Source organism: Lycium barbarum, chromosome 11 (assembly GCF_019175385.1).
Source record: "Lycium barbarum isolate Lr01 chromosome 11, ASM1917538v2, whole genome shotgun sequence".
In the NCBI taxonomy this organism is placed as follows: Eukaryota; Viridiplantae; Streptophyta; class Magnoliopsida; order Solanales; family Solanaceae; genus Lycium; species Lycium barbarum.
In genome coordinates, this window is record NC_083347.1 from 33950523 (window position 1) to 33978122 (window position 27600).

A 27600-nucleotide genomic window follows, 5' to 3' on the forward strand; every position below is an offset into this window, starting at 1 on the left:
CACACAGTCAAAAAATTTTTTAAAAAATCGCAAGGCAGAGTTTAAATTTCGCTATGCCCCCACCGACAGACACTTGTAAAGGAATTACCAAAGTTATGCCGGACCCGGCATACTTATGCCTTATGGGCAGACTTGGCATAAGTATGCCGAGTCCGGCATAACTTTGGTAATTCTTTCACAAGTTTATGCCTGGTCCGGCATAAAAGTTTGCCCATTAAAAGTATGCTCCCACCGGCATAAACTTGTTAAGGAATTATCAAAGTTATGCCAGACCCGGCATACTTATGCCAAGTCTGCCCATAAGGCATGAGTATGTCAGGTCCGGCATAAATTTGGTAATTTCTTAACAAGTGTATGCCTGGTCTGGCATACACACGACTCAAACCTTGCCTTGCAATTTTTTTTTATTTATGCTTGAGCGGGGGTTCGAACTCAGAACCTCATGATTTCTGCGTGAACGCTCAGAGTTGCAATGCGAAGGGCAAAAATTAAAGACCAGCAATATGAGGGGCATAATTTAAAGACCACAAATATGAGGGGCAAAATTTAAAGACCACCCCAAAAGAAGGGCAATCCGCGCAAAAAAATGATAAAGTAAACGTTTGAGGCCCAATTTTTTTCTTAAAGATGTATTATATATATATATAACTGTTGTCTCGACCGAACGAAGTTTTTCAAAATTAAAATTGATAAAATCTTATCTAAGATCAACAATGTCTCAAGAGAGATTGAATGGATCAGCTATATTATCAATTGAAAAGGAATTGTTAAAACAAATCGATTATAGAACAGTAATTAATGACTTCGTATCTAAAAAAGCTAGAAAAGTAAACTTTAAATAAAAATATACAGTCAGGCCTCTCTATAACGGCACGTACATCAAACAGCACCTCTCTATAACAGCCAAGGTTTTTCGGAACCGATTTTTTATGTTATATTTTACTTCTCTAGAACAACATTTCACCTATAATAGCAGCAGCCAACTTTATAACAGTACGTTCTTTGTAAAATTACCCCCCATATAACAACTAACTTCTTTTTTTGATAATATAACAATTAACCATCTTTATACAAATAGAATACCTATGATTACCAATAATAAGTGTAGATATTTTAACCAAATATTTGATCATTTAATACCCTATTTGTGACAAAAAATATCATATGAATATATATATTTTCATCATTAAACTATATTCCTTCGTTATACAAAGTGTGATTAAGCTTAGAATTTGACAACTAAATATGAAAATAAGATTTTATGCATTTTTTTTTTTGCTATAACAACGAAGTATTATTTAAATGTCAATGCTGTTACAGGTTTATAACAGCTTTCTCTATAACAGCTGAAAATTTTCGGACCCGACGATGCTGTTATAAAGAGGTTTGACTGTATATGACCATACTTTCCTTTAAAAAATAGTAGAGTCTCTCTGAAGTTTGGCTTTAGGCCCCTAATATTGTTAAGACGACCCTGGTTATTAGTTCTATAGTTTTTAGTTCATACTATGTGGGCTGGTCTTTGTTAATCCTAACCATTTATTCTGATTCAGACGGAGAAATGCACTGGAGTACCGATGTCTATCATGCACCCGAGATTCCGTAACGAGTAGATACTTCCGCAGGAGCATAATCTATTTTCTGGTTAAATACATTACGAGATGTTTTTCCATACTTAAATAGAAAGAAAGTCAAATTTGTCTAAATAGTAGACATAAGGAAGCGGGGGATAAATGCGGGGAACAAAAAATTCTAGGAGGGATTATTTGTCTTCCTAGTCTTCGACACAAGAAAGGGGTGTAGGTCGGAACTTACCCGACAAGGAATTTCGCTACCTTAGGACCGTAACAAACACGTAAAGATTGGCTACAAATATTGGTACGAACAAATTGGTCATGAAGATTGCCAGTCCAACACATCCGTTGAGCTCTCATGGTTCTTTTAGCCATAAATTTTGACAAATATCTCCATTGCATAAGCCCAGGTTGATGATGTTGGGACTAACAAAGAATATTTGACTAAAAGGTTTGTTGGGAAAAATGATCTTTTAATATTACTCAAGACTCCATATTACAAAATATACGGAGAATGACTTATATACACATAAGAATAGGATATATTTACAAAATATGACGATACTTTTTAGTTTACAAAACATAACGATAGATTTCTTACAAAATATATACAAAAATTTTTGCTCAAAATTTTGTGTATGAAAACTGTATGAAATTGTGTATATCTCGTTCAATGCTTAAATATTTTGCTCAAAATTTTGTGTATGAAATATGTATATCTTGCTCGAGGCTTAAATTTTTCGCTCAAAATTTTGTGTATAAAATATGTATATCTCGCTCAATGCCTAGAATTCTCACATTTTTCGTGTATAAAAACTGCATAAAAATGATATGAAATATGTATATAATTATATAGAATTTGTATAAAGCTCATTTTAAATTTTTGAAAATTTAATACGACTAGAACAACATTGTATGCAACTTTTATACAATTTTAAACAATTTATACAATTTTGAATCTCGCTTCGAAATTCAAATGAAGTTTACTACAAACTTTTTTTCTTGCAAAGTTGTTAATGGAGACTTCGGAGGCGAAATTTACAATGCTCATATGATGTATGCTTTCACCAAATAAAAGTAAACGAATTATTGTAGATTTAGAGGCATTCAAATTTACTCAATAGAGTTTCATGAATAAATCTTGAAATAGTTAGAATCGCGGGTCGTCGCAAGCGAAAGTTCTACGACAAAGCAATTTCAACCCGCCAGTGAATACCGATGTCCCTGCCACCGTTTTCCACAATAGCACGGCCCATTTTCCTCTATCTCCGCACCACATCTCCATTCCCGTAACCACCGTGCGTTCAATGCCATTTTGCAGTACTTAAAACATAAGAGACAAATAAGAGAAAAATATATGGACATAAAAACAAGGAGTGATACTATAATCAGCACAAGGGAAACAGTTGTGGATGTAGTAAAGACAAATACCAACAATAAGCTTCTAACAATCTGCCATTATTAGAAGCAATCTGATAAACCAGCTTCTTCAACACCCTAAAAGGGCAGGCCACACCCGAAAACAGCCATGAACACCATCAGCAGATCTGAAGTAGAGATTGAGTAGAACGGGAAGAAGGAGAAGGGAAGGGTGGGGCGGTGTGTTTCAGATGAACTGGAGAATGGGGAAAAAAGGGAAGGGAAGGTGGGCTTTTAACTTTTTCAGATCTAATATATTTTATAATTTTATTGGTATATTTTATAAATAAGGAAAAATATTCTTATGTTTTGTAATATAGAGTTTTAAGAAGTATTATTAGGTCATTTTTCCTAAAATCATTTAAAAACAAATTAGGAAAAAGTAAGCCGAGTGTCCATAAAGGTATCTAGTTTGTCAATTTTAGCCCAACTATACACTTTCTACCTAAATTGGCCCTTCCGTAATTTTAATTGCAAGTTTTCACACACTTTCTCTCTCCCATGGCTTCTCCATCTTGTTCTACACTTTTCCTACAGCTCCTCACTCAACTAACCCATTTCCCTTCTCCCCATAGTCTTCTTTCCCCGCTCCTCTCTGTTTCTTCCATTCGAACAATGCCCGACAGAAATGGAGCTTCAAATCCGAACCCTAACAATTCGGAGAGACCCGGTGTTCTCTCTATGTGATTTCTCAGGTGCTTAAAAATGGAATCTACCTGTGTTGTTCGAAAATTAGGAAATCCACTAGGATTGCCATGGCTAAGAGGGATTACACTTTTGCAATCATTTTTTTTTATAATTTCATTTAAGGTGTTGACATAGCTTCTGATAGTGCAAGCTGACGCTTTCTTTGCTTCTTCTTTTCCTTGAAAATTTCATCTCGAGTTTGAGCGAAGTTTCCTTACCACTTGACTACTATGATTTTGAGTAGCAAGTTAGCACCCACCTGAGATATATTTTGGTTTTATAGAGTGTATTTGTTGTTATTTGGCCTAATCCCCATGTTTCCTTGAGTAATGACTCTCCTTGAGCTACTGTGAGAATGAAACAATAGATGGTGGCGTACAGACGGAGATATGATGGTATTTGAGAAGAATTTTGAATCCCTAGGGGAATAGTTGTTTATACCTAGTTATACAATGTTTATATATTGTTATACAAAATATATATATATATATATATATATATTATTTATACAATGTATAATAATGTATATATAATATTATGTAAGTGTATAAGAATGTATATGTGAAGTTATAAAAGAAGTTGAACAACTTATATATAGCTATACAGAACAAGTACATTATCTATACACTGTAATTTGAGTTGATTTCGTGTGATTATTACTACTATTAAGAAGAGGGAGTTTGGGGCACTTTGATCGTCCGTTCTTTCGTCGTCCGTTCTTAATAAAAAAATATAAAAAAAAAATGTTGGCCCCATATATATTAAACAATAACTAATATTAAAAAAATAGTGCAAATTAATAATGTAAAAAAAAAAAGTGCACCCCATATTAAAAATCAAACAATATTCATGTAATTTCCAAAGTATCTCATTAAGTCAATAATGATGGATTCATTGCCATGTGCGTATTCGTAGCAAACTAATATAATAAAGTTTTAAATACGGAGCACAAACTATAATATTATATTAATCTTGAACATAGTATCCCATATTGACAAAATCAAGCAATATACAAAAAAAAAAGTGAATCCCATATTAAAAAAATAAACAATGTCAAAAAAAAGAAGTGCAGACTTTATATTCGTAGCAAACACTAATATAATAAAATTTTAGATACGGAGCACTGGATTCATTCCACGTGTGTATTCGTAACAAACACTAATATAATAAAGTTTTAAATACGGAGCACAAACTACAATGTTATATTAGTAGTAATATATATATATGCATAAAAATAGTGCAAATTAATAATATAAAAAAAAAATGCACCCCGTATTAAAAAATCAAACAATATTCATGTAATTTCTAAAGTATCTCATTAAGTCAATAATGATGGATTCATTGCCACGTGCGTATTCGTAGCAAACTAATATAATAAAGTTTTAAATACGGAGCACAAACTACAATATTATATTAATCTTGAATATAGTATCCCATATTGACAAAATCAAGCAATATACAAAAAAAAAAAAGTGAATCCCATATTAAAAAATAAACAATGTCAAAAAAAAGAAGTGCAGACTTTATATTCGTAGCAAACACTAATATAATAAAATTTTAGATACGGAGCACAAATTACAATGTTATATCAATCGTGTTTTGAATATAGTATATATATATATATATATATTATATGCATAAAAATAGTGCAAACTAATAATGTCCAAAAGGGTGAACCCCATACTAAACAACACCAAGCAATATAAAAAAAATAAAAAATAAACTATATAAAGCATGGGTTTAGACCCATGCTTCGTCGTCCGTTGTCCCTTAAAAAAAAAAAGGTGGGCCTCATACTAAATAACATCGAGCAATAAAAAAAGTGGAACTCACCATCTCCGAACTCATGGGAAAAAAAAGTGCACTCTATATTATCAAAATCAAGCAATATCAAAAAAAAAAAAAAAAAAGTGAACCCCATATTAAAAAAAATATAATGTTAAAAAAAATGTGTTGGCTTTGTATTCGTAGCAAACACTAATATAATAAAGTTTTAGATACGGAGCACAAACTACAATGTTATATTAATCGTATTTTGAACATAATATATGTATATATATTATATGCATAAAAATAGTACAAACTAATAATGTCCAACAAAAAAAAGGGTGCACCCCATAAAGGGTGGACCACATACTAAACAACATCCAGCAATATAATAAAAAAAAAATAGAACCCACCATCTTCAAACTTACCGTAAAAAAAAGTGGACCCCATATTAACAAAATCAAGCAATATAAAAAAAAAATAGTATTTCTTCGTTTAAATAGAAAATCAATTTCTACTTTGTTTCGTTTTAAACATGTAAAATTAATTTAATAATTTGAATTAGAATTATCCAAATCAAAATTTGGTAAAAAGGAAAATAGTTTCCTTTTAAACAAGTCTTCTCTTTTAAAAAATATTAATAAATTTGCCGATTTTGTATTCGTAGCAAACATTAATATAATAAAATTTTAAATACGGAGCACAAACTACAATGTTATATTAATCGTGTTTTGAACATAATATTCTCTCTCTCTCTCTCTCTCTCTCTCTCTCTATATATATATATATATATATATATAATCACTATTCAAAGACAACTGCATATACATAGATGCACTATAATCCGAAGTGTTGGGCCCGTGCGCAGCACGGGCATAGGCCGTCTAGTACAAAGAATATACATTATATATAGAGCACATGTAATGCTTATCTATACATTGATGATACAGTGGGCTAGATTGGCTGCAAACTAGATGTGTGAGCGGTATATATAGATTATTTCCCCAAGAAATTATAGGTTGAATAAACATGATCCAAAAGTTTAGAAGAACGGCTAATAATTATCGAATTCAAATGCCTGTGTGATTACTATGGTTGAATAGAATAGGGTCACAAATTTTAGCACCCTTGTAAAATGAGTAAAATCACTACGAAAAAAAAGTAGGAATTAGCGACTGACAAATTCAATAGCTAACAATAAAATCTGTGGCATAATCCAATTTTATTCTTTTTCAAATTCCTCACATTAGTAAATGTATCTTTCAAATTGACAAAATTCTTAAGTATATAGATTTGTTAGATGAGAAAAATATTAGCGGTGAAAGAAATTAGAAATAAAGCAATTTCAATTATAGTATAATGTTAAATGCCAAATTGGTAAAATGCAAATTTAAAGTAACAAGGATGAAATATAGTATAAAATAAAATATGAGTAAGATTTTACTTATATATGAATTCTTTCCTTATTTGAATTATTATTTTCAGAAATTGTTATTCAATGATTTTAAAATTTTCCAAAACATTCATAGTTGTAAATTATACAAATCTTATGCGCAAAGAAAAACGTTAACCAATGACATACACAAATTATTCGAAGGTAAATAAAAAAAAAATAACTTAAAAGGTTTTCTTAAAAAAATATAAAAATCCAATTCTCATCCTTTTAAAGTTAAAAACAACTAAGCATTATTATTAAATAGTCACCAACGAATAATCCTTTTCCATATGATAACTTTTACTTCTTTTTATTTATTTAATTAGTTATAATAAGTTTTATGTTAGACAAAACTGTAAATTAATAATTTTTCTAATATTTATTTAGAAGTAGACATTTATTAATCTCCTAAATTTATTTATTTTTCTAATATTAGGACTTTGAAATCAACGAAAATCTACATATTAAATATTTTTTTATTAGAACTACCATATAGAAAGTCCTAATATGTAAGAAATCAACTAAAATTTGCTTACTTAAATCTTTCTTTATTTGAATTACGTAAAAAAATCCTAATATTTAGGAATTTAAGATTGAGTAAGACTTTACTCCTAGATTTTACATAAATTTGCGGTGTCACCCACTAAGAAGTAAGGATACACCCATATTCACCTATAAGTTACAAAAAAATAAAAATGAACCACGTGATTAAGTAAGTTTGTATGCCAAAACGACACTTCCCATGTAAATTTGATTGAATTTTTTTCACATTTAAATTAAATTATAGGACAAATAAAAATATAATACTCGATATAGATTATTGTACACATTTTAGTGACGCAAAAAACGCGTATACGAAACTAGTTAAAAGAAAAAACGAAGAGGAGAGTGGCAAGCATATGAAAAGAAAAAGGGAAATTAGAAATAAAATAAGGAAGAGAGAAAAGGAAAAAACTCCAAATTGGATACAGAAAGGAAGCAGAGTGGTTATGTTTTGAACTACAAGAAAATGTCTGGGGAAAGACATTCCGTGGAAAACAATTTGTAAGCACTAATAATTGTTCAATCTACTCACACAATTCTATACATTAACAACATTTTGATTTTGCGACAATTAATTTCTGGCAATCGTCATCGTCAGTCTTTCAGTTTTCTATTGCTCATCTCTAATTCCGTGATTTCTTACTTGAAATGTCTCAATGCTTTTTTTTTTTTTTTTTTTTTTATTATTTGTAATTCAGTTAATTATTCTCTTTATTTATGCTGGCTGAAAATTTTGTAAATACTTGCTTGGGCAAGCGACGCTGACAATAGTTTGCATGGATTCTAGCTATGTTTTCAGATATTTTTATTCTTTTTCCTTTTCCATTAAGGGTGTGTTTGATATGACTGAAAATGTTTTTCACATAAGTGATTTTCCTACTCTTTTTTTTTTTGTTTGTTCGTGTTTGGTACGCAAGTTGGAAAATCTCATTTTAAGAACATTTGAATATATTGAAAACAAAACACTATGAGGTTTTTGAATTCAGAGTGCAACTTCTGGTGGTGGGGGTAGGCGGGGGTGGGGTAGATAGGTAGGGGGTGGGTTGGAGATGCGTTGGTGTTTTCATTGATACGGAAAATGTTTTCCCTCAAATTTTGAAGGAGAACTTTTTCTCCCATTTTGAGGAAAACAATTTTCATAAAACATTTTCCAAGATATTTAGTTTAACCAAAAAAGGGGAAATAGGAAAACATTTTCCGTCATTACCGAACACACCCTAAATCCGCCGCAGTCCACGCTATTAATTAGGTTGATTTCATCTAATCAACTAAAGGAATATACTAGAGAGTCATGATCTTCAAACTCAGCATCTAAACTGTAAATTATGAGGATGTATGTAAATAAAGAAGGGGAAGAAGGAATATAGGCCGATACAAAGATGATGTGTTAAGAAAAACAGACATGTTTAAGGCCAGTTGTTTGATTTGCCAAGTGAAATTTTGTGTTAAAATGAAAGTTATGCTTATTTTTGACTTAATATTGAAGCCTTCTTGCTTATAGATAAATGGCACTACTGTAGGTTCCTGGATGTACTGGATGAGGCACCTCTTTTCGGTAATAGGAGGCCTACAAGCCTTATTGGGAGTGTTTTCTACTGTATCTTATTGGCAAGTAATACTAATTTAATACCACATGCAAATTAGTCCCTTATATGGGAGCTGATTAATAACACATTCTAGGCAGGTTTTGCTGTTTTGGCTGTCGGAACTACATGGATATTTCACCCTATTAGAGGACTAGTTTTCGAGCTTCTTTGCAGTTGTAATGTTGCCCTCTTAGTTATGACCGGTCTGCTCCTGTGAACTTATCCTATCCAGTTATAATGTTTCATCTTGGCCAATTTATATTGTTCCTGTTATTGACTTCACTCTAATTGTTAAACAGAAGTATTAAATATATGTAGGCATTTTTCAGCAATATCTGGTATACCAAGTGCAGAAAATACGGTTGCAGGTGATTTTTCCATTATACATTACCACATAATTTGTAGTTTTTGATGTCACAAGAGGCATTTTTCCGTTTAGCTATATATCTTGACTTAGAGGTTAATGATTAATATCAGACACTACGTCATTGGATACAACTTTCTTCTCTCCCTCATGTCCTTGTGCTGCGTCATTCCCAACCACCATGTACAGAAATCAAAAGGATATTAAAAGCAATCTCTCCTTATATCACGTTGGTTAATATCATCTTCCTGTGAGGCATTGTGCATATATTATAGGCTAGTATGGTGCAGAAACATGCATAGCATTAAAGTTGCTGCACTTTCTGGTGTAAGCAACTGTGCGTTCTGGTAGCCAAACTATATGAGACTAAAGGCTGGCTTGTCCTTTAATCTTGGGGGTATAAAATATTAAAAGACAGTTGGCCAAGATGCAACTTCTCCGTGCTATTTTCACATATAAGTTTTTTGGGCTTCTGGGGATCTTTCTTGTCAAGAATGGGGAACTTGTAATAACACTATTTGCTGAGGATTACGTATTACTGACATATTTTGCTTATTAAGATTGACAATTGCCTCTTTCCTTCTTATTTTGCCATGATCCAAATCATATGTTGTGAAGTGACAAATTTTGACGTCCGTAATGGTTTAATCTTGTAGGGTTACTGTGTTTTCAGCCAGAAGTTGAAGCATATTATTCGCTTACCGTTTGCAACAATTGCATATGGTATATCTTTACTTGGTTCTGTAGTTGTTTCAGCCTTTTTTGTGTACCATCCATTGTTTTAGTTAGTTCTAATCTCTAAATTCATGGTCAAAACAAATCATGCTGTAGTGCCAAAATATATTGTTTACATAGTTGAATTGTGTGTTTCAGCAAAGCAGTACAATCTTTTCCTTTTTATGTTTATTAATTTGCACTTCTGAATATTTGTGATGCATTAAATCATTCAAAATTTCTACCTTCTCAATGCCCCATCCCTTCCTGGAAAAGGAGCGAAAGGGACAATCACGTAAATCTTGGTTAACCAGAATCTTATCCTAGTCTTCTGAGAAGCTTGCTAATTTGCAAAGTGTGAGCCCTAAAGATAATATCCATAGCCTTTTGTTATTTGAAGAGTACTTTGGGGAAGTACTAAGTTTGAATCTCCAACTTCTATGGAGATTATATTTCTGCCACAATTCTTTATATTTTCCAATCTTTAGTTCCTATAGAAGTGAATATCCATTTGATACACATAAATTGCAGGAACTGCTGCAATGCTGCTGGTCATGGTTTGGGATCCAGATATTAGCATCCTCTCCATATCCACACTGCTCAGGTTTACCTGCCAAGAACACTTGTGCATTTTTTCCTCGGTTCTATGCAGCTTCCTGCATATTGAGATGCTGTATATTCAATTTTAGCTGAGAAACAGGATCTGGAGACCTTTTCCTTCTAAAATAATTTTTTTATCGTTTGCTGCATACTGGAAATGTTGTGCTTGGTGCATTACAATTTATGGATTAGTATTGGAGGACAGAATCTTTATCATAGAATTTTGAAGTTAAATCTTTTGAACAGTTAAAGCAACCTGAATAATAATTAGGAATAGTAATTTTCTTTACACTTGATAGATAAGTAATACCAAACATACCGTGGAAGAGTGACAGAGAAATTAAAGCCATTTTTTTAGAAAGTACAGAGAGATCATCACTCTTAATGGACTTTTTTGGAGCCTGTTGTATTGTTTGATGGGCTAAATCAAGGTGAAAAAATGACGAAGGAACTGATTTTCGTTATGTATTTGTTTTTCTTTATTTGGAACCAGCAGAACACAAAAACTAACATCTTCTACTCCAAACCTGAAGAACTTAGACGTAGACTGAATGGATCCCCCAGAATATTGTGAGGAAGTGTCACTTTGAATTCAAACTACCCCAAACAACTGACGCATGAGGAAGAATATATTAAGGCAGAGGGGATCCCTACTTCTACCTTTATCACTTCAGCTTAGGAGATCCAGTTCAAGGACTGAAATTAAATCAAAGTGATTAGGAAATACCAAAGGTTCAATTGATCCAGGCAATGTACCAAAATTGTCGATTTGGTCCCAAATCTCTGGGTTGCTTTTCTCCAATAATGAATCAGTGCCTAAGATCAAGCTGGAAGGTGTAGCCTTTGGAAATCTTCCTGGTGATAAGTTGTCCATGAAATAGTTCCTTTGCACAAGTAAGAAACCAATGTCTCATTCCGTATATGAATTCTTAAAAGTTTCTCATAATGGATGAAACTCAATGGACCTTGCTAATATGCCATATACCGAATCATAAATGGGTCTTAAATATGTCTATTACATGAGGATAAATAACCTGAAGGTTGAACCTGTGGTGGTAATGGAGTAGCTTCCTATAGCTTGATCGCTTTGTTGTAGTCTGTCTTTCTATCAGAGGTTTGATGCATTTTCCACCCTTTTTGCAGGATAATCATGCTGGCTGAAGTAGTCTGTGCTGCTTCTTTCATGACTCTCTATATTGGTGAGTGACCTCACCTGCGGTTTTCTTTGACAAGCGTCATTTCTGTAGCCATACTTTATAGTAAAGCCCACCCATGTCTCCCTAGAAAGTAATTCCAAAAAGTTGCTAGATGAAGTTGAGTCTTAAACTTCATATTTGATGACTAAGAATTGTTTAAGGCTGTTGAATTACCTATTATATATTCCAAAAATTGTATACTATTAGGAATCATATTTGCAAAAATAACATTTGTCAGTGCAACGCCTTCAATTGTCACAGGTTATGTTCATCAGTACAATTCATTTCATTCCCAGCCCGATGTTTTGAAGTCACTTTATTCGCCACTTCAACCATCAAATTCTGTGGAAGGACCGAGGTATCTCTTTAGATCTACACATTTGAATTTAATCCATATTCTCGTGACAAACTAGTTCCATTAATGGATGACTCTGCAAGGAGTCTCCTGTAAAATAAAGAGCTTTGCAGACACAGTTTCTTGTCTTTTTGCCACATGTTTTGATTCTCAAAGCACATTACTCTTTTTATGTCTAATAAAGTATGGAAGCAATAATATGATTGAAAAGGAACCAAATAGCTCAAGGAATTATTTTTAGTATTTATGGAGGTACAATCAAACTACTCTCTCAATCCTTTTTAGATGACTGTGAAAAGCTTTGGAAGTTAATTGCAGTTGGAGATCTGTTGAAAATATTCAGTAAAATCTGAAAAAGTGGGTTCTTTTGTTGAAAAGAAAAGACAACAAAGCTGTGATTATAGAAAAAAAACTTCATTGACTTGATTGAGTTAAAAAAAAATGACAATATACAAGAGTTGCTCCTTATATAGGAGTCTTAGGATAGGTACATATGATAGTTAATCAATTTCTATGCTAATAAGTAAGTAAATAATCTATTAATAGATAGAAAATATCCTATAGAATGAATGTTGACATGTTTGAATCCAGACATATATGCTCTTCATATTCTAGCAAAAGCCAAAACAAAGAACAAAATGTTTTATGTCAATTAAAATCTTGACGATTAGAAGCCATTATAAGAAAAGGTAAAATATATCGGGATGACTAGAATGGAAAGTAGCCTAATAAATTGGGGCTGATAAAGTAGACATACATGTTTGAACACATCGATGTTTAGATGTAGCTACCCTGTGCAAGGCAATTTTGTGGAACGAAAGCTATATTGTCTTCTGAGATGGTTACATCTTTGGTGATCTGAGAAGTGGCAGGGTTTTGGTGGAAAACTGATGCTAAAGAATAATCAAATATACTTGTGCTTCTCTACAACAGTTAGAACTTGCAGATGTATACTCATGCTCAGGATGATGAGATGCCATCTTCTCTATGTTCCTTGGAGCAAGGACTTCTGAGAACAGATGGAACAAAGATCTTAAAAGTTGCTTACAAGCTGCCTTTGGAAGATAAATGATTTTCTGATGTTTACTGGGAGCCTTTTGTTATTTAGGTATCAAGATGGTGGTCAACTATCTGATCAGGTCATGGCGTTATTGCAATATCAGCAAGAAAATATACACTTTCTGAGTGAGGAGGTATGTGTTGATAAAGAAAATGCTGATACTTTTTTGTAGAAATAAGGTTCCAGCCATGTTTCATTAGAAAGAGAGTAAAATAGGAACTGGACTTTGAGGATATTTATATTACTAGTTGTATCAAGTAATTAACAGCACATAGAAGTTCATATTTATTGCACGTAAGGGATCTCCCACTGTTCTTCGGAAAGGAAGGTGGAGTTCTACACATTTCTAGCTCTTGGTTGCCGCAGGATGTATCGATTTCTTGCGGCCAAATTGGAAAAAGAATAGCATTTTGATTGGATTTTGATCATTCTTGTGGAATTATTATCTTCACTTCTCTGTCTGAATTTTGATGTTTTTCTTCCTTTAGATTCTTGGATTACAGGAATCCTTGAGCAAATATGAAAGGTCTAATGATGGGACGGCACCTCAGGTAAGCTTCTCCTTATCGAAGTTGTTTTGCTACAGGAATCGCCTTCCTGTATTCCCTAGAAAAGAAAGGCTAGAAAAGAAAGAATGTAACTTTTTGACTGCATAGTGAGTTGGGGTCTGTGTTAAGCCCTAAGTCAGAAGGAAACCAAAGAATTTGAGAGGGATAAACCTGTATCCACCATAAATCTGAAAGTGGTAAACAATCTTCCGCACTTCCCACTTTATAAGATCTTGGTGAAGGTATTTTCTGTTTAAGATTATGAAAAAAAGGGCTTCACTTCTGTTATTGTTGTTGACCAACACAGCTGGTAATAACTGTCTGAACAGGTTTCATATTGACAAAGCCAGGAAACAAAAAAAAAAAGTCATAGATGCTGAGGATCAGAGGCGGATGGAGCAGTATAACTTGGGGTTCAATTGAACCCCAAACTTTCGATGCGGGGTATAAATTTATGTGTAAAAAATTACTAAAATTACAATAAATAGTAGATATGAACCCATAACTTTAGAAATATAATGGTTTAGTGCCGAAAATTTAAGATGTTGAATCCCTAAAATTTAAATCCTAGATCCGCCTCTGCTGAGGATGATATATACCAGAAGTTGCATGTATCATATTCTGTAAGATGATAATTTGGATGCTAATGTTAATTTAGCTCATTTTGTTGTGGAATTATACATTAATGAAAATTAAGCATCTTTGTGTGGTAATCACTCAATTGTTATTAGAGTTTGGACTATGAAAAGGGTGAAAATAATTAGTTGCTTGGCTCTGCAGGTTGATCTGGCCCACTTACTGGCAGCTCGAGAACAAGAATTGCGCACACTTTCAGCTGAGGTATTATTGGGGCTTGTGGTCCATTATAGGTGGCTTATGGTCTTTTGAACCTATCTCTTTTCTTATAAAATTAAGTGCCTGTAGAGATGGAAGTACTTTTATCCTATGCAGAACTAACATGTAAAGCAATTGTTTTAAGAAACGGTCGTACTTGTTCGTATAGCTTTCCGGGTAAAAAATTGAACTTGGACATCCGAATCCAATTTCCACAAATACTATCATGACCATGTTTTGCATTTTTATTATTGTTGAAAGTCAAGAATAATATATTTACATATGTCTAGATTCGCACGTGTTGAAGAACGTACGTAAGGCAAATATTATAGAATACCATTGAATATGTTGCATCTTCTCTTTTTCTACATGGTAACAAAGCTGCTACAATCTAGATGGAGACTCGAGCAAGTTCTATCTACCGGCGTGAGTTTACATCATCTGCTGGGTCAGAGTTTTTCTTAAAAATCTTGTCTCCTTCTAGTGATTATTCAGGTGGCACCACTCTTATTGTGGATAATTGTTCTAATAGCACCATAATCTTTGGTGATCATTCTAACAAAACTGTCTCCTCCAACCATTTTAGCAGTCACTTTTTCCAGATACTTTTCAACTGAAACATTCCAAAACTTCTCCATCTCTTCTTTTTCCTCATGGCATCGCAGTCTCATAGTGAGTCCCTCCTCTATATGAATTTTTTGTAACCTTTCCTGAAAGCTCGTTATCTTTTAGTTTTCGTCATGGTAATCAGAGTTGAGTATTGAATTCCTTTTCTAAACATTACATTTCTGGTCACTGACTCACTGTTCCAGACAAATCTTCTTCTCTTCTTTATCTGCGTTCGAGTATTGAATCACTCCTTTGAGTATTGAATTTCACTGATTTGGAGATGTATTCTCTTATTTTCTGCTCATGAATCAGAGTTCGGATATTTAGACTCTTCTCTAAATATTGAATTTCCGGTTACTATTCTAGAAAAGTCTTCTTCTCTTTTCTTTCCTTATGGCATCAAAGTTTGAGTATTGAGTCCCTCCTCCGAACAACCCAGTCACTATAAAAAATATCTTTCCTCACAGACTTAGTACCATCATTATCCAGTTAGTCTCGTGGCGGGGAGGAGATAAAACTCTAGCCAGCTTACTCAACTTGATTTTTTGGTTGTGATTTGGAAACTCGAATTATTTTACCAGCTTGAGTTTGAGAGAGCATGCTGAAATTTAAGAAAATTAATGAAGTCATATGTGTCTAGATGCACATGGCATTTCTTATTTCAAGGTCTTGAGGATAAGCTTAACTTGGGTTTGTTCTAAATGGAGTCCATCTGGGTGTTCTATGTTGTGTCACCTTATTTCAAACTCTTGAGCATAAGCTTTATTTTGGATCTGTTTTAAGTGGGAGTCCACTGCACACAACTCATGCCTTTATGGAATTATAATCTCACATCAATGAGAAATACTCTCGCGGAGTTCCTTAAATAAGCTGTGACCATTGTTTCCCCCAATTCTGTCTCGGTATATGCGGAGGGATTGTTTCTAAGGACGAATGTAGTTTATTTGTCTGTGATATTTCTTTCCAAGTAGAAGTTTACTCAGCATTTGTTATCCTTTTACTTTTTTGCTATTATCTGCTGAAAGATTTCTGCTTCAGATCAATCAACTGCAATCTGAGCTTAGGCTTGCTCGATCTCTAATAGAAGAGAAGGATGCTGAGATGCAACGCATCCGCAGTACAAACAATCAGGTGTGTTTGAATTATTTTTGGAAAATAAACTTTTGCGTTGTTTAAATGCAAAATATCTGGTGTATTCAGAGATGGGCTCCCTTTTTGTATGGAGAACTGTCATATTATAAGTAAGTTGCAACTTCATGCTGCTCGTTTGTCTTCTTTTGCTGCAGCAGTTGCTTCTTTGCCGTTAAGAATGAACTGATGTATCAAAAGAAAAGTCAGTATTTATTTAACCTTGTAAAAAAGTCAAGTATTTGGTTAAGATGTAGCCATTAACAGTCGAGAAGAGCAATCCAAATTTGGAAGGCATCAGTCACCAATGAGTGATACCTTTTTGTATTTTTCTGCTCTTAGGATGGTCTTTGTTTCCGCTGGTTATTTAGTTTCTCGGCTGTGGGTGCGCCCCATTTGTTTAGCCATCTAGGTGCTCCATGCATGAGTCCTACGACCCTAGTCTGATTCGAGTAAAACGTCGACAGTTATTCCAAACCTACATTGATTTATAGCATGACTCGTTTATTATGATCAAACCTTTCTGCTTTCGTCAGACGGTCGGAGAACCATTTTGAGGTTCATGTCTAACTTGAGATTTTTTTTCCAGTTCTTGTAATTTTTGTATATTACGCAAACTGACTTCCTTTGTTTTTTTTCTCATGTACAGAAGTAGTGGTTACAGTTATTAAATGTTATTCTAACTCCATATCCATCTTGTTTTAGTATTTAGCTTTCTTCCATAATCTTGCGAGCTTCTTTTACAGCAAAAGGTTGCATGATATTTCCTTTTGATCCTTTTGTTTTGGGTGTTTGTCACAGTATGTAGAGGAAAATGAGAGGCTTAGAGCAATTATGGGCGAATGGAGCAACCGAGCAGCTAAGGTGACTCTTTATCATTATTATCATGTAGCTAAATAGTTATTGTTATCATTTTTCCCTTCGGTTAAAAACTAATGCATATAGTTTTGTTGTTGGAAAGCTTGAACGTGTGTTGGAGCTCGAAAGGATGTCAAACTTGGAATTGCAGAAAAAAGTAACCACACTGAAAAGCCAAACGCATGAATAAGTTCAACCAACGTAACCGCTAGGCTAGCAACTTGCGACTTATCAATAGACTAGCCAATTCTTTGTTCTTTTAGGTCTTATGAAGAGAATGATAGTTTCGACAAAGATACTCACTTGTCACCTGGGAAGGATGTGCTCTAATCTCTATGCACATAGACTACAAGCCATTCTAGGTTTCTCATGAGTAGCTTGCTGGATGCAACATTTTGAGCCTCCCATCTAATGTGTGGTCTCTGCACATTTTCGTTTTGTTTCCTCCAGTGAATGTCTTTATTAGTCTATTTCTTGACAGTTTTTGTTTACCCGTACGAAGAACTAGTACCATTTGTTTCTTACCAATTGTTACTAATTGAAGGTTATATTTGCAAAGAGTGCCACAGACGTGGTGACACCCACCTAAATATGCACGATTGAAAGATACAAACAGCATTTAGTTTGTTTTTTTTGCCCGGATTGCCCTTTATTTGGGGTGGTCTTTAATTTTTGCCCTTCAAGTTGGTGGTCTTTAAATTTTATCCCTCGTCTAACACCCCAAAGTTATGAATTTGAACCCCAGCTCAGTTTTTTTTTTAAAAAAATAAAAATCGCAAGGCAGACTTTGTAAAATTTTGCCTCAAGGCAGAATAGCAAAATTGGGCTGCACAGGCAGAATTTCTGTCCATGCAAATTCTGCCTGAAGGGCGGAATTTAAAGACCACCATTTTGAGAGGTAAAAATTAAAGACCACCCCCAGCGAAATTCGCAGAATTGCCCTTTTTTTGGGGTGGTATTTAAATTTTGCCCCTCATATTTGTGGTCTTTAAATTTTGCCCTTCGGCTAAAACCCATAGGTTCCGGGTTCGAACTCCCGCTCAGTCAAAAATTTGCAAAGCAGGGTTTAAATTTCACTATGCCCCCTCCGGCAGACTTTTAGTCACGTTTAACTAAAAGTCTGCCGGAGGGGGCAGACTTTGCCTTGAAGCATATATACATATTTTTTTTTAAACTTTTCAAGGTAAACTTTTAGTAATGCTTTAACTAAAAGTGTGCCCCATAAAACATAACTAAAAGTATGCCCCATAAGGCGTAAGTTTTCCTTAAGGCATAACTAAAAGTTTTCCTTATAAGGTAAAGTTTAAATTTTGCTATGCCCCCTCCGGCAGACTTTTAGTTGTGTTTAACTAGAAGTCTGCCGGAGGGGGCAGACTTTGTCTTGAAGCATATATATATATATATTTACTTTTCAAGCTAAACTTTTAGTTATGCTTTAACTAAAAAGTGTGCCCCAAAGACATAACTAAAAGTATGCCCATAAGACGGAACTTTTCCTTAAGGCATAACTTAAACTTTGCCTTATAAGGCAAAGTCTATGCCTTAAGAAAAGTTCTTGCCTTATGGGGCATAATTTTATTATGTCTTAACTAAAATTCTGCCCCATAAGGCATAACTAAACTATGTCTTAGGAAAAATTCTGCCTTATGGGGCAGACTTTTAGTTATGCCGGATCCGGCATAACTTTAGCTTTTCCTTAAAGATTGTATGCTGGATCCGGCATACACTCCCCCAGTCCTGCCTGGCGAAATTATTTTTTTATTTTATGCCTGAGCGGAAGTTCGAACCCAGAACTTCATGTATTAACCCACCTTTCCAAGCAAAGGGGGCAAAACTTAAAGACCACAAATATGAGGGGCAAAATTTAAAGACCACAAATTTGAAGGGCAAAATTTAAAGACCACCCCAAAAGAAGGGCAATCCGCGCAAAAAATGATGGCAATCCTGCAAATTGCCCATTTAGTTTTAGTGATGAGACGCTAATTATTGCAAACTTGTAAGATAAACGTAAAGATATCGGGGATGGTAAGAAGACGAGGCACTTCCACAACTGGAGGCTTTTCCTCCTTTCTCTTGGAAGTATGCATAAAATCAGCATAGTTTAACAGTTATTACATGTGATTGCAGTTCTAAGCGAACCTTAAGCACATGGAAGCAAACTTATTACCAACCATTACTGAAAAGGCATCAATCACTTCTGCAATTGTACAAGGAACAAAATTGGAATAAAGAAAAACATAGGTTTTCAACCATGTTTTACAGGCTACAGACATGAAAAAACATACTGGGAACCGGCATTGCACAAATCTTACCCAGAGAAGATGCCATAGTATATGTGACCAACACTTTCAACCCTGCTCCAACCCTCTCAACCCCAAAAAAGATGATTTAAAATATAAAAGCGGAACATAGCAATGTGGAGAACGATGCTGGAAAGTTTTAGAGACCCTAAATTACAGAGAAAAATAACTCAATAGCCCATGGAAAGACGGAGGGGTTGGTGAGGCAGCTCTGTGTAGCTCTTTGGTGGTGTGATAAACTAAAAGGGCTCTAAGATCCAAACAGCTCAGACCTGCTTTTCCATAGTTTACATGGTGTACAAATGGCTTTTTGCTTGTCTTATTCTCTTGATACACACTTGCATTACTCTAGAGTTCCACTTTAGCGTGCAAATCACAGCAAAGAGCTCTACATGCCCGGGTTTCACTCACAATTGGGAAACATGATTTGTTTCATTTAGAAAGAGACAGCCGAAGATATAGTTGTAGAAATCTATTCCTTTAACAGTTTCTCCTCCACCAACAACAGCTTCAGTATCGTATTTGACTGCCCTAGTACAGTCAGGGCAGTAGGTAATCTGCATCCAAAAAATATCCATCGGTGTTAAAGAGTTTTCATTGCAAATTGAGCATGACGAGAGGGAGAGTACATTTCCTGTCTCAATAAGATCACAATTGCACAGGAAAATAGCAAGGAACAAAATCCATAACCATATCGGCAAAAGTAAGATGACCAGTAACAAGGTCATGCTTTGAGCAGTCATCTTTCAGAAACTACTAAACACTGAAAATGCTTTAAGCCTATAATAGAGGCAGTATAGTTGTCATACCTCCAATAATTTAGGCTGAAAGTGGCAATCAAGCATGACATCAACCCCATACATTGCCCTAGATTTGCTATGATGCATTTCTGGATGCACAGCAGCTGCTGCTTCAAAAGACGATTTAAGCATACTTCTAATCCTTGAATGGATATCCAGCCAGTTAACTGCAGCAGAGACAAGAGAGTGAGACTAGTAACTAAATCAATATCTCCTGCTAAATCCACAAAGAGGGACAGGAGGAAATCAAAGTATTGATATTGAAAAGAAGCCCCACTTACCCTCATGTTCCTTCTCAAATTCTTTCACAAAATCTGGTGTATTCATATGGTTTAACCTGCCTCTGTAATTCTACAGGAGATTATTATGCTAAATGTCACAAACCGAGTCAAGGAATGAAATCATGCACTAAATCAAATAAAATACTCAAATTAATGATGGAGCTGGATAATCAACAAATAGGGGAGATAAGTAATAGGTGCTTACCATAACAGTGAAATGAGTCTCATATTGATCAAAGCTATGTTTTTCCAAAGTGTATTTGTTGTTTGCCAATCTAACCTGAGAGAAAAATGGAAACAAAATCAGTCAGAGACGAGAAAACAATTTTGGATGCCATTTTATATGTATAACGTAAAGTATCTTAGTGAAACAGTTCTCTTTTAAACTTCTCAACCACCCAAGAGAACACATACACCATGAATATATACATACCCAGAAAACATCTGCAAGGAAGATCTCCAGGGGATTCATACTACGAACCAAGACAATGTAGCGGAGATCAAATTTTCTCCCTTGAAATAGAGCAGGATGCTCAATGTACTTCTGACAGATTTTAGGGCCAGTTTCCATGAGACGAATAATAGCAGATAAATTGCTAGTTATTGTCGTATCAATAGTTCTTGCCATGTTCCATGGCTTCAAGATCCACAAATTGTCTAGTTTTTCTCTTTCACGAAGGTGAAAATCTCCAATAAGTTGACTTAGTTCTGTCTCAAGATTATAAGTAGGCTGAAGCCATTCGACCAATCCATGAGCCTGTTAAGTGGACTAATTTTAGCATCAGCATTCTGCATAAAGAACAAGCGCTCAACCACTAAATATAAAAAACGTGATATCTATGATGACCTTCTGAATAGTTTCCGCTAAATGATGTTTCATAACCAGGCAAGCCTCAAATGGAAATTGATTTATATACTGTTCATCATTTATTCCTGTTGCCTTCTTTGTCTCTTCATCTATCTGCATGCTTGTCCATATAATGTCGGCATCTTTGGGCTCAGTTGCTACAAAAAACACCAGTAATGTTCAAGGTATTTTATAATCAGTCTTGAACCAATAAAATGTTCATAAAATTGCACTCAAAGAACCAGTACACACTTTCTTGACTGTAAGCAATATGAGTGCACGGAACATCAAAGACCAAGACCAGACAGTGATAACAACAGAGAAATAGTCAACAATCTAAAAAAAAGGAAATTTTAGTGGCTTCAAAATAGACATACTGATAACAAACTCAGGACGAGTCAGATATTCTTCCACTTGAGGTATGTCAGCGTACACACGTAAAGCGCTTCCATCACCACGAGACAGACTACTTGTAATTGATGACCCCTGTATTGGCCTAGCAATTTTGATCGATTGCAACTTGTTCTTGTATTTTTCATATTCCTGAAGAAATATAGTGACCAAATTTCTCCTTGAGCATCTATTCAGCAAATAAGAACAATTGAACTGAAAAAGTAAATACATACTTTGATAAAATAGTTTCTTGGTGTATGGAACCAAGCAGTTAGGCGAGCAGATCGTTGCTTCTCTTCCCCAATACCAAATAGGTAATCACGAGTGCACTCGTCACCTTTTCGAACATCATCAATCGGCCAAAGAATTGAATAACTAAATCATCAATAAAATTAGTAAAGTTTCGGAAATATATGGCAGTTCACGGAGTTAAAAGTTTAAATGAGTAATAATTTCATTGGAGAAGCAGAAGGAGGACGTAGCAAACTCTGCTTTAGTTTCCTCATCAGCCTTTCCATTGAAAAAAGACCTTCATCCTTCGGCCATAGAAGAAGCTATGAGAAGGATAATTTTCCAATATTCCATTGAGTAGGATACATTTGTTCTACACTGTGGATCTCATTTCACTCGCTAAGCTTTTCGCAAGGAGAGTGTTACTTAGCAACAAACTTTTTCTAAGATCCACCTACTTTAATTGGAATACAAAGAAAAAAATAAGTGATACGTTATTTACTGTTTAAAACCTAACAAAAATTATTACCAACATTATTGCTTGGAAACAGTGGTTCAAATAATTAACAGAGATACTGTGTACTACAATCTGAGTACCTTAAAGACCGGCATTACTATCTACTAGTTCCAACCAATCATCCATACAAATTAAGCAAGAAAGCAGGTGGTTTAAGAAGAGAACCTCACAGCTGAAGCCAAGTTCCCCTCCGGCATGTAGAGAAAAGGAGATACTCTAAAATTTGGCTTGTCACTATGGCGCAAAGAAGAACCTAGTTCATCCATTACATACCTATGAACACAAACAAACATGTTGATAAGAGGATAATATGTATATAAGCGTGAGTTTAGAAAACATTGCTCAAAATCACAGAAGGATTGTATCATGATAGTCCAGCAAATTTGGCACAACCAAGTTGAAAGACTTCTTAGTTGCAATAGCAACTCTCACCAACTTAATCAAGGAGCCAAGTTTTGACAAAACAAACAGAGGGATTCTCAAGTTGATAGAACTAAATATACCAAGTTATGGGAGCTTCTACTCTCATAGACATTTTTTAATTCCCAAATGCTAAAGTTACAAGTGTGTAATTTTCCACAACTAGAATACTTCAACTCACAGAAAAGTGTGCTTCATTTTCTAGGTCCTATCAAGTCTGCAGATGCAATCTTCAGAACCAAGCAAGAGAAAAGCTAGAACCCAAAGCTTCAAGATGTTGAGAATGCCTAATAAACTGAAGTATTTCATGTTGTTTAGAGCAGTTATATAATGGAAGCAGGACATCACATGGAGATGGCAACTTTGGAGATGATCATAATTTTTAGCTTGCATACCATACAGAGGTTTCATCAATTTTTTCTTCATCAGCAAGTCTATAGGTCATTAAGTACAACCACATAGCATTTATGACACGATCTGTGAGAGGTTCTCCAGCAGCCCATTCAGGAAGACGTGGTTGCAACATTGAATCAACCACAGACTTCCCAGACTCCGATATTTTGGATGTGTTTACTCCATTTAGTAGAGAAAGATTAGGCAGGGCTTCAACAATTTCAGCAGCGCTTTCTCCTAAAGGCCCTGGGATATCCACCTGTTTCATAGTTTATATAAATATCATTATGTGCTCATACTACAGCAGCATTAGTTAAAGAGGTACCTCCAGAGAATCCAAGCAACTGAATCCTTTAAGAAGCTGCAATAAATCGCTAAGAGAATTCTGGTCCAATGGATTTCCACGCAGGTTTAAATAAGAAAGAGATGGGATCTCATCAGGATTAAATGCCTGAGAAAAAGAAGCAGCATGAACAGGGGAAGATTAGAAGGATAGAGGAGAGCCCACGACATCCATAAAAGACTGCCATAGTTTCACATTATCTCAAAGAATCTTACTATTCTTGGAAAGAGAAGGAAAGGAGAGGAATTCATGATAAATCCAATAGCATATTTATTTGGGAAATAAGTAAACATATGAATAGGCCTGACCTTGTTGATCAGATTGCGAATAGACCTGTTACTAAGGTCTAGAGATGTCACACTCGCCAAAGGATGATCTCTTTGATGGGCACAGCCTGCATTGTCTTTGTCATAGATTTCACCACAAAATCCTAATGCCCACTCTCCATAGTTAGATGTGAACTTTGAGTTGCAGATTTCCAAAGAAGGGCAACCCTGAATGATTACAGCCTCTGAATTACTATTCAAAGAAGAAAAGGAAGAAGCATCAATTACTGTTCAAGCTTGCCAGCAAGGAAATTGCTGAAACCAGCATCAATTACTACTACTAAAGAAAAAGGATTTAATCACTCACTGGTCCACTGACCTAGTTACTGAGCTCTTGGCAACTTACCTATGCTCCAAAATTGGATTATTATTCAGCCAGAGAGCTTTAAGATTTTTGAGTCGGGCAACTTCCTTGGAAACAATCTCAACATCCCTCAGATTGTTGCCGCACAGGCTCAGTGCCAGTAAGTTCTGATGCAAGAAATTCTAAATTAACAAATATAAAATAAAACAAAGCACCAACAAGAACATATTAAAAGGTGTGAGAACAAAAATGTGAAAAGCACCAACCACTACAGATGACTTATTGCATACATAGTATGCTTTCTGCCCCTATAAGGTAGCTACTGTTTGCAGCTTCTAACAACTAATTTAAAAGATTTTCCATTATATGCATAATAAAATTTCATATAGAAATCTAGGCTACCTATGTTTTTTTTTATTTTATAAGGATGCAGGAGAGCTATTATGTACAAGAAACCACAATTTGCATCTCTCATCCCTAGGGAAGGTAGGAAGAATCCTAGTGCAAAGTAAACCCGTAAAAAGGAACTACTTCTCTACATATAAACCTCATGCTATGACGAGCACATTACAGGAAAGCTTAACAAAGAAAAGTGTGTAATTCCAATTCCCGGAAAGATACTCGGTTCCTACTTGTTTTAGTTTCTAATTAACCAAGTTGATAGCACATTGTCGAGCTATAAAGAAAACGTACAGGAAATTTATCAGGCAAATCAAGAGATACAAGCATGTCATCATCAATGGCAAGTTCCTCAAGCTCCAACCACCGCGTATCATCCCCGCCTTCTTTGAGTCTATGCATTTCTTTCTCCACTATTTCCACGGCGCTTAGTCTGCTACTTTCCTCTTCACCTGCATCTCCATCCACATCACCTGCCTCCTCAGCCGCTGAGTTCAAATCAATATCTACACACATTAATGCAGCCATTCTTTCTGCTAAACCCGGAACTTCACACAACTGCATTATGAAATTTAAAAAATACATATACAAAAGTTAATCCCAAAGGACGGAAAGCATAGCCCAAAAAGCCCAAAAAACAATCACTTCATCACCATTTTTCCAGTGAGGTATAAATTAAAATTGTACCATTTCGAGAGAGAGAGAGAGAGAGAGAGAGAGAAAAGAGTGTCTATAGCGTATATATGTATGAATATCACTTCATTTTTTATGTTTGCATTGTGTGCAATGTATATGATGTTGAAATTCTTTTATGTCCCTTCGGCCAATTTTCGTTACCGTCAGTAGCCCAAATATACAATACCTATACACTGATATGTATATTACACGTATAGTATATGTATATTGTATGTATACTATATGTATATTTAATACTATAAATACAAAAAACCTATACATTTGCTAGCTATTCTGTAAACTAGATCACCCAAAGGTATTGGGCTGTAATTATCCCATAATGGTATATATGTACGCATATCACTCAATATTTAGAGAGAAAAGAGTGAAAAGACCTGCTCATAAGCATATGTAGCGTATACAGAGTCTATACATATGTATATCACTTCAATTTTATGTTTGAATTGTGTGTAATGTATATATGTACATATATCACTCCAATTTTTAGAGAGAAAAGAGCGAAAAAACCTGGTTATATGTTTACTTGTCCGTGTTTGACTTGGCAGACCCCTTAAGAAGCCATAAACAAAATTGTAATTTTACTAAATCAGCAGTAACTATTATAAATCATTTAAATGTTGGGAAATGAAAATGATTACTACTTAATAACAAGGGTAAAATAGGTATAAAATGGCAAATTATATCTTTGTTTTCCAAACTGGACATCTATTTTTAATATAGTGGACAAGTAATGGACGGAGGGAGTATAGATGTAAGTATATCACTCCATTTTTAGAGAGAAAACTGGGAAAAGGCCTGTTTATAAGCATATGTAGTGTGTATATATATGTATATCACTTCAATTTTATGTTTCACTTAAATTGAATTGGATTGGAAATTTCAACAGATACAAATGGAAAGAAATTGATAAAAACACCCGTAGAAATAGACTTATGCTACTTAGACTTATTAATTAAGTTAGTAGGATTTTGTATAGAATATCAAAACAAAAATGATTGCATTTCTAGCAGTATAATGATAATACATATTCAATGTATTCCATTCTACGTATATGACTCCAAAAAAAAGGACCTGTTTATAAGCATCGGAAAGACGAAAAGTCCAAGCATGATCAACAAGGAAGAGATTGGATTCCTTAGGCATGAAATTAGAAGTAAAAAGCAGTCTTCTTTGGCGGCCATCTTCGAGCGGTTCAATCTGGAAATAGTTGCCGCCGTCGAAAGTGTCGGACGAGAGTTTCTGAAAGACAAGTTTATGGAGTGGCTGAGAGATGCCCGCGGCCGCTAGGAGCACGCCGTGGACTTTAACGAAGTCCGAGTAGGATTGAAGTCTGCTCATTTTCTGCGAGGGAAGCCAAGTGAGCTGTTTACTCGATTAAGGGAAAAGGGTTTTACATGACGTTGTCTTTCTTTTGAGAGCCACAAATGCTAAAAATGGTCACTTTTGTTTTAAAGTAAGTTCAAACCCCCCCCACCCCCCCCCCCCCCACCCCTTTTTTTTTAAAGTTAATTAGCTAACATTTTATTAAGGGAAAAGGGTCAAATATATCCCTCTACTTTAGTTTAATAGTTAAATATATCTTCCGTTAGTTAAAGTAGATAAATATACTCCTTCCGTTAGTCAAAGTAGATAAATATACCCTTTACGTTAAGAAAGTACACAAATATACCCTTCAGTGGACAGAATCCCCAATTCCATCATTAATTAGCCGATTTAACTTAAAAAAACCCATGCCCGACTCGTCTCAACCCGCAAATTAAATTCTTTCCATCCAAATATACCCACCACCCTTCAAGAGATTGTTGATTTTTAGTTTTTAATTTTAGATTGGAAGACCATTGTTTAGAAAGGAGGCTTGTGACACGGATTTTCTAGCCTTTTTGAGCCTAAAGCCTCTTGGGGAGGGTTTCTCAGTCCCCAATATGTTGGGCTAAAACGGCCCAAAGATACTCTTAACATGATGTGATATTGTCCGTTTTGGGCCAAGCCCGCACGGTTTCCCCCAAAAGGCCTCACATCATTAAGAGTATCCAACTTCTTATAAGTAGCTCTTTTTTCTTTTCAACTACCAAT

General features: G+C 34.8%; 2 protein-coding genes across 8 annotated transcripts; one reads left to right on the forward strand and one right to left on the reverse strand.

The window, feature by feature from the left end:
• Positions 1-7762: 7762 nt before the first annotated feature.
• On the forward strand, positions 7763-17867 carry LOC132616952 (protein FIP1-like). 7 transcript variants are annotated; one of them, XM_060331746.1, is made up of 14 exons: positions 7763-7926; positions 8946-9037; positions 9110-9214; positions 9330-9379; positions 10032-10098; positions 10621-10693; positions 11833-11888; positions 12147-12243; positions 13349-13433; positions 13789-13851; positions 14629-14688; positions 16330-16422; positions 17221-17283; positions 17381-17867. In XM_060331746.1, the coding sequence occupies exons 1-14, from the start codon at positions 7892-7894 to the stop codon at positions 17465-17467; spliced, it is 1026 nt and encodes a 341-aa protein (XP_060187729.1). In that variant the 5' UTR covers positions 7763-7891; the 3' UTR covers positions 17468-17867. The 7 variants fall into 7 exon arrangements, with proteins under 7 accessions (XP_060187729.1, XP_060187731.1, XP_060187733.1 ...); XM_060331748.1 differs by having other exon boundaries at positions 8946-8980; XM_060331749.1 differs by having other exon boundaries at positions 7834-7926; positions 8946-8980; positions 9106-9214.
• Positions 17868-19480: 1613 nt separating this feature from the next.
• On the reverse strand, positions 19481-26956 carry LOC132616777 (uncharacterized). The gene is made up of 15 exons (XM_060331429.1): positions 26599-26956; positions 25126-25389; positions 24475-24599; positions 24111-24321; positions 23785-23910; positions 23462-23718; positions 22812-22919; positions 22132-22273; positions 21883-22048; positions 21506-21663; positions 21092-21415; positions 20864-20938; positions 20659-20728; positions 20387-20544; positions 19481-20134 (listed from the first exon to the last, which is right to left on the reverse strand). The coding sequence occupies exons 1-15, from the start codon at positions 26863-26865 to the stop codon at positions 19985-19987; spliced, it is 2601 nt and encodes an 866-aa protein (XP_060187412.1). The 5' UTR covers positions 26866-26956; the 3' UTR covers positions 19481-19984.
• Between the last annotated feature and the right edge of the window lie 644 nt (positions 26957-27600).

Excerpts from the sequence above, each read along its gene's own strand:
- LOC132616952 (XM_060331746.1), top strand. The coding sequence starts at position 7,892 with ATGTCTGGGGAAAGACATTCCGTGGAAAACAATTT. Across the intron at positions 9,038-9,109 it reads CTACTGTATCTTATTGGCAA|GTTTTGCTGTTTTGGCTGTC; the intron begins GTAATACTAATT and ends CATTCTAGGCAG. Across the intron at positions 17,284-17,380 it reads GGAGCAACCGAGCAGCTAAG|CTTGAACGTGTGTTGGAGCT; the intron begins GTGACTCTTTAT and ends GTTGTTGGAAAG.
- LOC132616777 (XM_060331429.1), bottom strand. The coding sequence starts at position 26,865 with ATGAGCAGACTTCAATCCTACTCGGACTTCGTTAAAGTCCACGGCGTG. Across the intron at positions 24,600-25,125 it reads ATTTGCCTGATAAATTTCCT|AACTTACTGGCACTGAGCCT; the intron begins GTACGTTTTCTT and ends TTCTTGCATCAG. Across the intron at positions 20,939-21,091 it reads TCCTTGCAGATGTTTTCTGG|GTTAGATTGGCAAACAACAA; the intron begins GTATGTATATAT and ends TTTTTCTCTCAG.